Source organism: Lepisosteus platostomus, chromosome 4 (genome assembly GCF_059453375.1).
Source record: "Lepisosteus platostomus isolate fLepPlt1 chromosome 4, fLepPlt1.hap1, whole genome shotgun sequence".
Classification (NCBI taxonomy): domain Eukaryota; kingdom Metazoa; phylum Chordata; class Actinopteri; order Semionotiformes; family Lepisosteidae; genus Lepisosteus; species Lepisosteus platostomus.
The window spans coordinates 74885701-74898630 of NC_142614.1; the positions used below are offsets into that span (position 1 = coordinate 74885701).

Here is a 12930-nt window from a genome sequence, read left to right on the forward strand (position 1 = left end):
TCGCCTTTGATATCACTCGCCGGCAGCCCCTCGCTTGGCTCCTTGACATGAACACCATATAAGGCGCAGCGATCTCCATAGAAACGTGTCAGTTTCAATAGTAGTGTCAAAGTTCACTATATACAGACATTCGCGCAGATACCCGTTTCGGAAACATTGCTCTGCTGGTCTTCCCGTTTAAACGCATTCATTTTTGGGTCTCTCCTCCTTGCATATTCTATTAGTTGTTTTTTTCCCTTTCTCTTTTTTTTTATCTTTTCTCTTTCGCTCCGTTCCTGCTGGAGAGGTGAAACTACAGGGGCACTTCAGCGACGTTATTATTATTATTTTTTTTTTGTTGTTGTTGTTGTTTTTGTTCCAGATGAGTTTTATTTAAAATATATATATATATCAGAGAGAAAATTCCGATCTTCGTTTTTTTTTTCTTCTACTTCCACCAGTCAAGACTGGAGTAAAAGGAGCCGGGAAGAAAGAAGAGGATTTATTTTCGCCATACTTTGGATCGCGTGTTTTTTTTTATTTATTTCTCTGCTTCTCAGTGAATCCGTCCTGCCTACTATTAGGCTATTTTAAAGCAAACTCTGTGATCTGTAAGCTCTCGTTCCCTCATTTTCCAAGATAGCTTTCCTGAATGGCTGACTGCAATTTACCTTGGAACTGGCCTCCCGATACTTGCATATCCTGATCGGGTGCCTTTCCTCTCGCCACTTCGAATTTGAATGTATTGATCGTCCATTTCTTCCACTTTGTCTTATGTGATCGCCTGCTCCGGTTTGACTTTGCGCTCCCCGTGTCTGAAATCTCGTTTTTTTTCCCCCTCTCAAAACCCCCAGCGATCCGCTCGCTTTACAGCACTTTTCGGGCCCGAGATATGGCAATGGTAGTTAGCGTCTGGCGAGATACGCAGGAAGACGTGGCCGGAGGAACTCCGAGCGGCCCGAACCCAGTAGCACAGCCGGCGAGGGAGCAGCAGCAGGCGGCGTCCGGAGCCCCGCACACTCCGCAGACACCAAGCCAGCCGGGACCCCCGTCAACGCCAGGCACCGCCGGGGACAAGGGGCAGAGCCAGCAGAATTCAGGACAGAATCAACAGCATATTGAATGTGTGGTTTGTGGGGACAAATCCAGCGGGAAGCACTACGGTCAGTTCACCTGCGAGGGCTGCAAAAGTTTCTTCAAGAGGAGTGTCCGAAGGAACTTAACGTACACATGCCGTGCCAACAGGAACTGCCCCATCGACCAGCACCACCGCAACCAGTGCCAGTACTGCCGACTGAAGAAATGTTTAAAAGTGGGCATGAGGCGGGAAGGTGAATATTTTTTTATAAAACTCTTGTTATTGATTCCCCCAGACGTGTCGCCCTGTCGTGCAGGGTGAAATAATTGTAGTTTTCCTGTCATATTTACACGCTTGCCGTCCCTTTAATTTTAAGCTTATAATGCCTTGTTTTTTTTCCCTCTTACAGTTAAAGCTGTACGGCGGACAAGCTTATCCTTTTGGGACATTAGGGGGTTTAAACAAAGCAGTCGTATTTGGACTGTTACAGTACGGTTTCGATAAGTCTCAGCTCTGCACGGTATTTTTTCTGCGTCGTGTGCATTGCTTACTTTTGCCGTAATCTTCGGATTTGTAACAATAAAAGCCCCCCATTTGACCCATATATATATATAATAATATTACCGAGGGACCTGGTTACAGTACAAAACTTGGCGGCTTTACTTACTCCGGCGTGTATTTCTCTTTATAAATCGTGTTGTACAATAGCTGATTAATAACAATACCAATAATAATAAAAATTTGTTAGATATCAGCATTGGTTGAATGTTGATCGAGGATGCAATGGGGGAGAGGAGCGAAGGCTTGTATTTCTGATCTGTTTCATGGTGAGAACAACAGCAATTCTCCTTCGATTTCACGAATTCTGCAACTTCGCAGATATGAGGCAGGAGCTCCAATCTCTGTTCTTTCACTACACTATTTCGTAATCACAACATCTGATGTTCAAAACAGATGCGAAATTTTATATGTATATAAATTCATTTGTAAAATAATTCAGTCCGTCCCCTTGTAATTGTGTCAATGTGTCTAAGACTTCTAAGGGAAAATGAGGCAGAGAAGAAACAAATATGTAGTCGTCCTTAAAAATGCAAGCATGATTGCGCTTTGCATTCAGATGGTTAATGAATCCTGTGTTTAGGCAGCTACACAGTTGTGTATTCACTGTGTATAGATGTCTGAATGACTTCCTTCTACCAGCGTTCAAGAAATCGTGCCATAAGTTCCCTTAATGTTTTCATATTGTAAGTAATGAATTTCATGAAAAACAAATTCTGAAATGTAACCATTTCTGCACAATAGCAGAGTAAATATATATACATCAAGAGGACTGGTGCGTGAACAGGGCTAAGTTAAAATTAAATTTAAGGATCCTTTTTAACTATTTAAAAATACGATTAGAACTGTTTTATGGGTATCGTGATCAGTGTGTGGAGATTTTTTTTTGTAACAGACTGGCTGTAAAAAGGGCTTTTCTGGACGCAGGGTCGAAGCAAGACACGACGAAGGGTTTTTTTTATTTTTTCATCTCCTGTCCACAAACTCTGTGTTTACCGGCCCTGGATGCACATTTCCTCTCCTTTCTCTTTCTTTTTGTCAGCGGTTCAGCGAGGAAGAATGCCTCCGACCCAGCCGAACCCAGGGCAGTATGCGCTGACGAACGGGGACCCCCTGAACGGCCATTGCTATCTCTCCGGATACATCTCGCTATTGCTGCGGGCCGAGCCCTACCCGACCTCCCGCTACGGAAGCCAGTGCATGCAGCCCAACAACATCATGGGGATCGAGAACATCTGCGAGCTGGCGGCTCGCTTGCTCTTCAGCGCCGTGGAGTGGGCCCGGAACATCCCTTTCTTCCCCGACCTGCAGATCACAGACCAGGTGTCTCTGCTCAGGCTGACTTGGAGCGAGTTGTTTGTGCTGAACGCGGCGCAGTGCTCCATGCCCCTGCATGTGGCCCCTCTGCTGGCGGCGGCCGGCCTCCACGCCTCGCCGATGTCCGCGGATCGGGTGGTGGCGTTCATGGACCACATCCGCATCTTCCAGGAGCAGGTTGAGAAGCTCAAGGCCCTGCACGTCGACTCCGCAGAGTACAGCTGCATCAAAGCCATAGTGCTGTTCACATCAGGTGAGTAGCGGCAGTCGGACAGAGGGGTCAGCGCGGACGGAGGGTCGCCTTTCGGGGGGTTTCCCGAGTGTAGGAGAACGGGCTTGAAAAACAACAGCAGCCGCAAAAAATAAGAAACAAAAAAAAAGAAAATAAAATCTCGGATTATATTTAGAAATCAAACTACTCTTGCAAAGCAGTTGAGTAAAACCGGTACTAAATCCTCTAACAGGGCCACGAAACTGTTTGGCATCAATACGTGAGGGGATGAAAAATGTTGTTGTTTTTTTTAAAAAAAAGGTTTAGAGGGCAAAACGCGATGCCTATTTTAAGAAGGAGAAAATAATAAAGACACGTAGGGGTTGTATTTACAAGTCGTGTAAAAGGAAGGAAAGTGGAAAGTGTTCCTGAATGTGGTGTAGCGAGAAATACACAAGAATTCCAGCGGACATGTACATAAGGCAATAAACGCCTCTCCCCTACATGTGCTACATTTCCAATACAAGACGGCAGCGATATCTGATACCACTCTGAAACTGTGGTTCCCTGTGAGTCCGCTCTTCATGTGGCTAATTGTGTCACATCTTAGTGTTTCTCTGCACATTCTTATCCTGTGTGTCTGCATTGACGATGGTTTTGATGTACGTTATCTAGTTTCTGACGGGGGGGAAAAAACGTTTTTAATGCTTTAAGGGTAAAACGATCTCGACATTAAATAACCATACTCGATGTGAATACTGGCACATTGGCCGGCGAGGAACATCCCTCTGTTTATTTATGAATTCCAGACGTAATTTAAGAAAAACACACTTAAGGAAGTAATATTAGAATCGTACAGAAGATAATATTTAGACCCTCTATTCAAATATAAACGCCCCGCTGTTTAACTGCACATTTTGTTCGAACAAAAGTTTGTTTTTTTTCTTCGAAGCAATTTCGCGCTTTCCGTTGTGTTAGAAAATGACGGCGTAATCTTACTTTTAAAAATCCGACGGGTGTAATAAAATATGGCATTTTGCAAGTGAGGACTGGCATGTTTAAATGAAATCACAGTATAAAAAGACGGGTGGCATAGTGAAGAGTTTTCCAGGCCTTAGAGAGGACCTGCAAATATTGGACCACGATTCAATAATGCTTATTTAACACATGTAGCTTCACTAAATTTTAGTATTAATAGGTAAATGGCCTTCCTTTGGTGGCAGGGTCCTTGAACGATACTTCTAGTCATCCACATCCCAGTTAAAGATCATACGCTTCATGTATGCGAGGCTGCCTTGTTCGTGTCTTGTCAGACTATCCAGCCCACTTTGTTTTGAGTGCTGCTTCCCACCTCAATGGCAGATGCAGGTTTTGTTTTTTTGAGAACGGCAAATTCGCAGCAGCTTTTTAATCATTAAAATAATTTTGAAAACTGTAATAATCGGACGTCAGTAGGTTTCTAGGGGAATGTTCTTTGTAGCAGTGTTCCAAAATGCTTCAGGAGGAAAAGTAACAAATCAAAGTTACCCCTTCAAAGGGAGAAAAAAAATGTCATTCTCATTTTTCACGTACGTCATCTTTCGAATTTTACGCTAAATAAAATATGTGCTGCAAGCGTTCATCTGTGTAAAACGTCAGAATACCCAAACATGACTAGCTCGATTTTTTTTCCAGGGCCCTTGGAATTAGGGTTACGTTAATGCTTACTCGTAGTTTTTGGCTGCTTGTGTAAATACAAAAAGTTGGAGGCAGTTGATTTGTCAAACCGTTAAAACAACAACACGAACAACAATTCGAACAACGTTTTTTTTGCTTAAATTCATTGTGCACGTGTGTGTGTGTGTGTTTGTGTATGTGTGTAAAAACCTCTAAAACGTTAAAAAACAACACGTGTACAAAGAATATCGCATCCAATAAATACGGAAAGATGCGCAAGACGAAGCAATCTTCCAAACGCAACGCAGTGTTCTAATTGTGTAATCAACATTTTTATTAAGTCCTCGAAAATTTGTGTTGAATGTAACACCTAACGTCCACCCCTAGATACTACACACACGTACACTAAAGTTCCGCTTCTAACTTAACTTGTTTCGACTTTTGGCCAGGAGGGAATTTGGAGAAAGAGTTGTTTTATTCCCAGCTCTTAAACTCTCCTTGCTTGTAAGCTTTTCGCTCCAGACTGACTATATAAATTTATAACACAATTTTCACACATCTGATCACGGCCTCAAGAAAGCGTTTTTTTTTCCTTTCTTATGCATCACCTGGAAGTTTTCCTCTTCTTCGAAGGTGGATATTTCCAGTGGAAAGGTCGTGACCTGAATTTTAACTTTGCTTCGAAAGCACTTTAAAGTATATTACGTGACATTTTTTTAGAAATACCCAATCATTAGAAAATTAAAAACTAACATTTTACTTTCGCGATTTTTTCTGTCGAATATTATCTCCTTAATAAAACATCAATAATAAAATATATATATAATGTATATAATTCGCATTTTCTGTGCTGTGGTAATGCATTGAGCATTATGCTATTTACAGCTTGGAAGAACAATTTTTTAAAAACTTAATTCGAGTTAAGGAAAAGTGTCTCATCAGCTGTGAAAGCCAGACGTATTCAAGAATCATAGTAACTTTGAATTCTGCTTAAAATGAAAACCAGCTTAATGCCATTTAAGAATTTACTGATTTGTGTATTTAAAATGTTGCCATGATTAAAATTTGGGGTACGCAGGTGGAGTGTAGTGGGGCGATGGAGTTTTTTTATTTAATTCAAATTGTAAAAAGAGCTTTGCAGTAGAAGTCGAAATCACAAGCACAAATACTATTCATGTCGTAGTATGAATGCATGTATATTTCCTTTATGTAAGCGTGCATTTATTATTTGAACAAAATGCTCAATTTTAACACAAGTGGATGTGTACATCTGCTGCCCTCCCCAATTTAAGGTCTTTGCAAATCACACTAAGATCTTAGCTTGGCCTCAGCCCAGTTCACAAGTTCATGGGGTTATTGAGTCTAACCATGGTGAATTATTGCCCAGAGAAATGAAGATTGGTCGTGAAGGCTTTGGGATACCATTGTGAAATGTACAATAGATTATTCTGCTTAAGAAATACACGTTTCTTTCATAAATACCTTTGTTCCGTTATGTGTTACAAACACACATATATACAAGTTACGAGCGCAAGGTCGTGAACGTTTAAACGCGATACTACAGTTATTCATTTTACCAAAAAAGGTTTTTGATGATCATAGTGTTCGCTAATTTCTTGTCAGAGAACAACAGACTTGGGGTGTCTGAGAAGACGATCTGGAAATTCGGCGGGTGGCTTCGAAATGATAAAAGAACTTTGCGTCGTTTTTGAAGTTAGCTGAAAGAGAAACACACGAAAGATCCTTTAATGTTGCATTTGCTGTTGTCATGGTACCTTTTTTCTATTTTGACGTGTTGCAAGCATGACTACTGCCTTCGCTCTGGGTAAGGCCTTTGAGTGCTCCCAGGGCCTAGTCTCTGCGCTAACGAAATGGACAGGAGGCAGGGCAGAAACGTGGAAGAGAAAAATAGTCATTGGATTATGTAAAATAAGTTAATACCGTGTTTTGAATCATTCGTCAGCCAGTGTTTCTGTGATTCAGCATTATTCTTGGATTAAGCTTTCTCCTTACATGTTTAATTCAACTTCTGTTACCCCACGAAACGACATAGTCTCTGTCCTCAGTCCTGAGCTTAGCATCGTAGCGTGCCGCTCGTGTGCATTTTCCTAACCCGGTTGCTTACGATTTATTTCGGAAAGTAAACTGGTGTCGAATGCTTGATTTGCACACAGGCTGCATGAATTGTGCTTCAGAGGGGTGGTGTTGAAAAGGCACATGGCCTGCATGTTGTGTTGCGGTGGCTCGGTGATACCTAACAGTCGTGCTTGATGATAACCTGAGTCCTCTCTTGTGTTCTGTTTTGGCTGGTCAGACGCTTGTGGCCTGTCAGATGCTGCTCACATCGAAAGCCTACAGGAGAAGTCTCAGTGCGCCCTAGAGGAGTATGTGAGGAGCCAGTATCCCAACCAGCCCAGTCGCTTTGGCAAGCTGTTGCTGCGGCTGCCCTCTCTGCGCACCGTCTCCTCATCGGTAATCGAACAGCTTTTCTTCGTCCGCTTGGTAGGTAAAACTCCGATTGAAACCCTCATCAGGGATATGTTGCTGTCTGGAAGCAGCTTCAATTGGCCTTACATGTCCATCCAATGACGAGAAGGAGAGAGCGTTCAAAGAGGACCAAAACAGAAAACCCCAACTCGAACAAGAGGAGAGTCCCGCGAGTCCATATATATATACAACACACAGGCTCCTGTATATATATATATGGAGCTCAGATGAACAATTTGGAAGGACCTCGCGATTTGAGCTCTAGAGAACATGGAATCCGGACCATCGAGTACTTTTTTTTGTTTTTTGGTTGTTTTTTTTTTCGGGAATGGGATGGATATGTTCTGTACAGTAATTAAGGAACTGGACTGACTCCTGTGTAAATCCATTCACCCACAACAAGAACATTGCTCTTCATTTTGTAAAATATTAGTCTTTATTTTCATTTTTGTAAAAAAAAAAAGAAAACTTAAAAAAACGAAACACATCGTATGCGCATTAAAAAAAAGAATCAAGACTTAGCGGGAAAATTACGTTTCCAAACGATTATAAGAAATGTCCTGTGTCTATGTATCTATATCTGTTTTGTATTTTTTCTGGTTCCAAACCAGATTCCTGTGGTTCTCTACTAATAATTTTTGATATAACCTTTTGCTTCTTATAATGAGTGCGATATATGTTGTCGAAGCTATGTTCTCCAAGAATTAAAATTGAAGTGAGAATTTAAAAAAGAAAATAAAGAAATTTAGAAAAAAAAAACCAACAACAGTCTACTCGCTTTGAGAATATCACCTGTGCTGTTTTAGAAATGTTTTTACACGAGTGCTACGGACCTGCGCCTGAAAAGCGCACGCACGACACTTCCAGGACATTCTGTGGAGAGGACACAAATAAAACTTCTCTTGCTCATGATGTGTATGGAGCCGTGCAAGTCATGACACACGAAGAGAAATCAAAAGCACTTTTAATATAGCCTTTCAAATACACTCCTGTTTGTTTCGTCTTGAACTTCTCTTCTTTCTTCGATGTTTTGTTGGGTTTGGTTGGGTTTATTTGGGGGGGGTCTTCAGCTGGGTTATGTCATGATGCTTTCCAGCGAGATCAGCTGGGCAGGGGGCTGAGATGGTCACTGCAGTGTTGAAACAGACAGGCAGTGCTGCCTTGCTGGCGTTTGGAAGGGTTCAGTCTTGATTTGGCACGGAGATGCTCCGAAAGCGCAAAAAACCGAACAACCGGAGATAAGGAAGGCCCGTGTTCCTTATGCCAAATCCCCAAACAAACCAAATACCGTCTGACTCTGTGTTCGTGCTATTGCGGAAGGCCAAAATAAAGATCTTCAAGGCTGTATTAACATGAGGCCTTCCCCCCCCCAGTATTCTCGAACACGGCTTTCTATCTAAAGAGTCATACCCAAGAATATGTAGGTATTTTATTTAAAATGTCGCTGTGGGTATTTCACATACTGCAACTTTTAGCGAGTGGGTATGTTTATAATGCAAGTCCACAGACACGCATAGGCGCAAAAGCCGTTGCACATCAGGAGAATGCGTTTCTCTGGTTGCTTATAGTTACTGGTGCATCTCTCTGAAGCTGTTTCAGCGCATTAATGTTTTATAGTTTCCCAGACAGCACTGTAAGAATACGCTCCATCAAGGGAGCTTTTTCCGAACGTATTAATAAAGCTGGGTCTTTAAATATCAAACCCCGCACAAAACAGACGAAGTAACATTCTCTCTTAAACGTTATTAATCTCTTTTTAATTTAATGCTAAAAGCGCTTTAATATATATATAAGCAAGATCCTTCAACCTTTTTTTAATATTTCAGCTGCAGAATTACAGCAGCTACAACAGATAGGGTGCCCTACTCAGAAATTGTGTATTGTGACTTGTAGTAGGTCGATTTCAATGCTGAATGTGATATGTTGTAACCAAGGGTGAGCTGAAACCACAGCCAGAAACAATGTGAAGTAATGGTAGCAGGAAAAAAATCTAATTAAAATATGTGGGGATGCACGCTTCTGCATTTCTTTTCTTTCTGGAGATTGTAGTGGTTTCTCGTACACCGGAGGGGAGATGTGGAAGTCTCCACGAGCCGGGCTGGGCCGGCGCACTGACTGCACGACGAAGCCGGTGGCCCTACAGTTTCAGAAATGCCTTCTTCTGCCGTGGTGCCTCGCTCTCGGGGCTTCTGCCATACAATAACGGTTCGCTGGGATCACCCGGCCCCAGCCTAGCGCTTACGCACAAGGTTTTAGAGGAGAGGGAAGATCTGTGACTTCAAACGAGATATGTCTTGCATCAAACCTAATTTTTTGCACTGCTTAGCTGGTACAGTATGTGCCCCCAATCAAATTGCTTTCCACACGCAGACCTGTCTAGACAAAACGTAGCGTTCCGTGCAGGTGATAGTTCTTTATTAACTTGTTAATACGGCAATGTGTGGCGTGGGTAGATCAATTTGGAATTTGGTGAAGGCCGGACTTAAAACTTCCCCTTTTCTCGATCCTTTCATGAAAATGTGTCATTTATCTGAAAGCGGAATTCCTTGAAAGCACGTCTTCAGTCCTTCCGTGGGGAAATGGATTTGGTATTCTCTGTGAGAGTATGAGTCTTTTAGCTCACATGGTGTGTATTAACTTGTGAGTAGTTAAGTCTATATTTTAAAGGCGGGACAAGCCACTGAATCTGTATTTTATTTTTATGTTGCTCAGTTATTACCTATTTCCCAATAAGTAGTATATATTCTGCATTTAGGACTTGACGGGGTTAGGATATTTTTTCTTGGCAAACTGGTTAAAAAAAATCACGAAAAAAGTTTTTACAACCCATTTATTCATTGGAATCCGATAAAGCGAAACACTTTGAGGAGACGAAAACAAACGTAACTTTCAATGCGCTTTCAGCTTTGATCCAGTTCGAACGGGTGGTGTTAAAAACGGTTATGCAGGAATAAATATTAAATAATGAGAGTTTTCTAAAGAAGGAAACAAAACTCAATAACATTTTTCGTTACCCACCTGGACTATAGTTAAAGTTTAAAGTTTAATTTACGATGTGTTCGTTACACGATTTAATTTTGATTTGAACCTCGGAGAATAATCTGTTTTGTAGTCGAAAGAGTTGTCTCTGTCTCTACGCACAGCGAAAAAGCGAAAGGATTTGTAAAGGATTATGTTCATATGGGTTTTTTTAAAATCGTCATTTTCTCATAAAAATGTATTTTCATCTTACAAATTTTATCTGTCTTTTTGTGAGAAATCTGGATGTGTCTTTCTGAAGAGCATAGTTGACCGTTCTTAATTAAATAATATCAGCAACTCCTGCCTAAATTGTTGACAGGAGTCTTAAGAGGACTTAAGTGGAATGTTTTTAAAAGAATTTATTCGTTTTCCCTGAGGAACTTCTTAATTTACCCTGAACGCTGAGAACATTCTGTTACTACAAAAGCTAGTTTTGAAAAAATATCAAACTATAGTCCAAGCTTTGTGCCATATGTTCTTGATGAAGAAAACATTAATTTGTTATGAAAATGGCAGAACACCACACCCAGCTGCGGAGTTAATGAATTCCGTAATCATCTGGCCTATTGGTACCTGTTAAATTTATCGGTGTTGTGTTACACACGTTTCCTGAACAATTACGAACATTTTAAAGAGACTTATTATAACCCTGACAAAATGCTTGCTTTTTTAAAAAGTCTACTTAAATACATAATTGGTTGTCATTTTCTGTTCCAAATAACAATTTCCTAGACATTTTGCCAAAATTGCTTTTGGGATTCACGGCTATATGTTTAATCTTATGGTGTGGTACTTTTGACACAAGTTATTTCAACAATGTTGCTAAGATGGCGGTTTTCCGAGTTTTTTGCGGGTTGTTTTGAATTGCCATTTTTGCGTTTTATAGTTATACACTATAACCGTTTTAATCAGCATCCTCCTGTTCGTGTGAATGAATTGCTAAATATGTTGAGCTTCACTTTCCGCGACAGATCTTGAATGCACGTGCATTTTACTGACGTGTTGTTGTGTTCGACCCCACGTGGTTAAGTTTGTCTTGAGTAATGAAAAATCATGAGAGCGTTTGGGAGTTTCATCAAACAAGTTGCACCTATTAGAATTCTTATTGGGGCGTTGTTAAATAGCAGCCTGCGTGCCGATGTTTCATTCTTAAAATGAGTTAAATAACCACTTACCTTTGTCTTGTTCTATTCATCAAACTGCAAGTCGCGGATTCCTAACACGGAACTATTTGTTTGCTTACAGAAGCAGCTGTGAGCAATTTCACGTCTGAGATATCTGTCTGAAAGCAAATCACATCCATTTCTCCCACTTGTCAGGGAACGTCTTTTCAAAACCTCGGGCAATGAAGGGTCCACACCTCAGCTATCCCAAAGCGCCATTATGTTTACAGTCACCCACCAACGCAAACCACATTCAACTCAAGTGGACTGCGGGTAGCAAGCTACAAGATGACATGCACTCTGAAACTAGCAATTCCTCACTGCCTTGGCTGTTGATGAAGAAAATACACGGATACCAAGCATACAAACTGTATATTTAAGTTGCGCTGAATTCTGAATTTCTTGCTTCTAAATCAAGTGCGTGTGGCACTTGATAGATTTTAAATATTGTCAATACAGTTGGTTTGGTAAATATGTGCCTCATCCTCAAAGCCTGGACACCTCAAGAAGAAATGAGAAACGGCCCTCCGGGGTCTGCATAATTATTTAAATTTTTGCTACCCTCGATGCACCAAATTTCGAAATATCTTTGAGACAGAGGTAGAACGGCTCAAGAGAAAATGCATGTAATCCATAACATGATTCATTTGTTTGGGCTTGAAGAATTTTGATCATTTCTAGATTAAATGCACATTAAAAAAATGCAATGCTTCTATGTACAGGGGCATAAACGTAGTCGAGCCATTCTGACACAGAATCGCTGTTAACAATCTCAATGATGGCTGTGTAATTGTGTATATACATCTCCTTGTCCACAGACCTCTACGTCAAGCTTAAAGCAATGGATCAAATCCAAAACTACAGGGTATAAAATATCCCCAGTTGTAAACGAAGGAGGGGTGAGCGGGGTGCGCTTCTCTAAGAGAGAGAGAGCGGACAGATCGCTGCGTAAGCGATCCCTTTGTGTTGATTTAGGAAGACGTTTGCTGTATATAACGTTCAAGGCTGATAATATCATTGCTCGGCCAGATAAATAAAGCATTGGCCAAACCATCGGGTCAGCTATCGATCCTCTGTGCTCGCGGAGAGAAAGAGAGAGAGGGGGGAACGAGAGCCGCAGCGCCCTGGAGAGGCAGAGAGAGAGACCGGAGAGCGAGAGAGAGCTCCAGCCCTCAGCCTGCTCTGCTCTGCTCTGCTCTGCTCTCGCTCATTAGCATTCCTTACTCATGGACAGACACTGACAACTAACAGAGATATCCAGCTCAACAGCGTGCACTCTCTTCTTTTGTCTTCATATCCTTCATTTCAACGGACTGCTTTCGTCACAGCTTTTCAAAGTGAACTTTAATTCACACATTAACAGGGAAAGAGAGCGTGTACATATTTCTTATACATGGATGTGCGGTTATGTGCACGATACGCTTCTGAAATGGTGCAAATACATATATGAGAAATGAACA

At 41.4% G+C, this 12930-nt stretch overlaps 1 protein-coding gene across 1 annotated transcript; it reads left to right on the forward strand.

Moving 5' to 3' along the window:
* The first annotated feature begins 3 nt into the window (after nt 1-3).
* nr2f1a (nuclear receptor subfamily 2, group F, member 1a) lies at nt 4-8272 on the forward strand. The gene is made up of 3 exons (XM_088630682.1): nt 4-1310; nt 2658-3185; nt 7114-8272. Exons 1-3 carry the CDS (start codon nt 872-874, stop codon nt 7386-7388), a joined length of 1242 nt encoding a protein of 413 aa, XP_088486808.1. The 5' UTR covers nt 4-871; the 3' UTR covers nt 7389-8272.
* The last annotated feature ends 4658 nt before the right edge of the window (nt 8273-12930 follow it).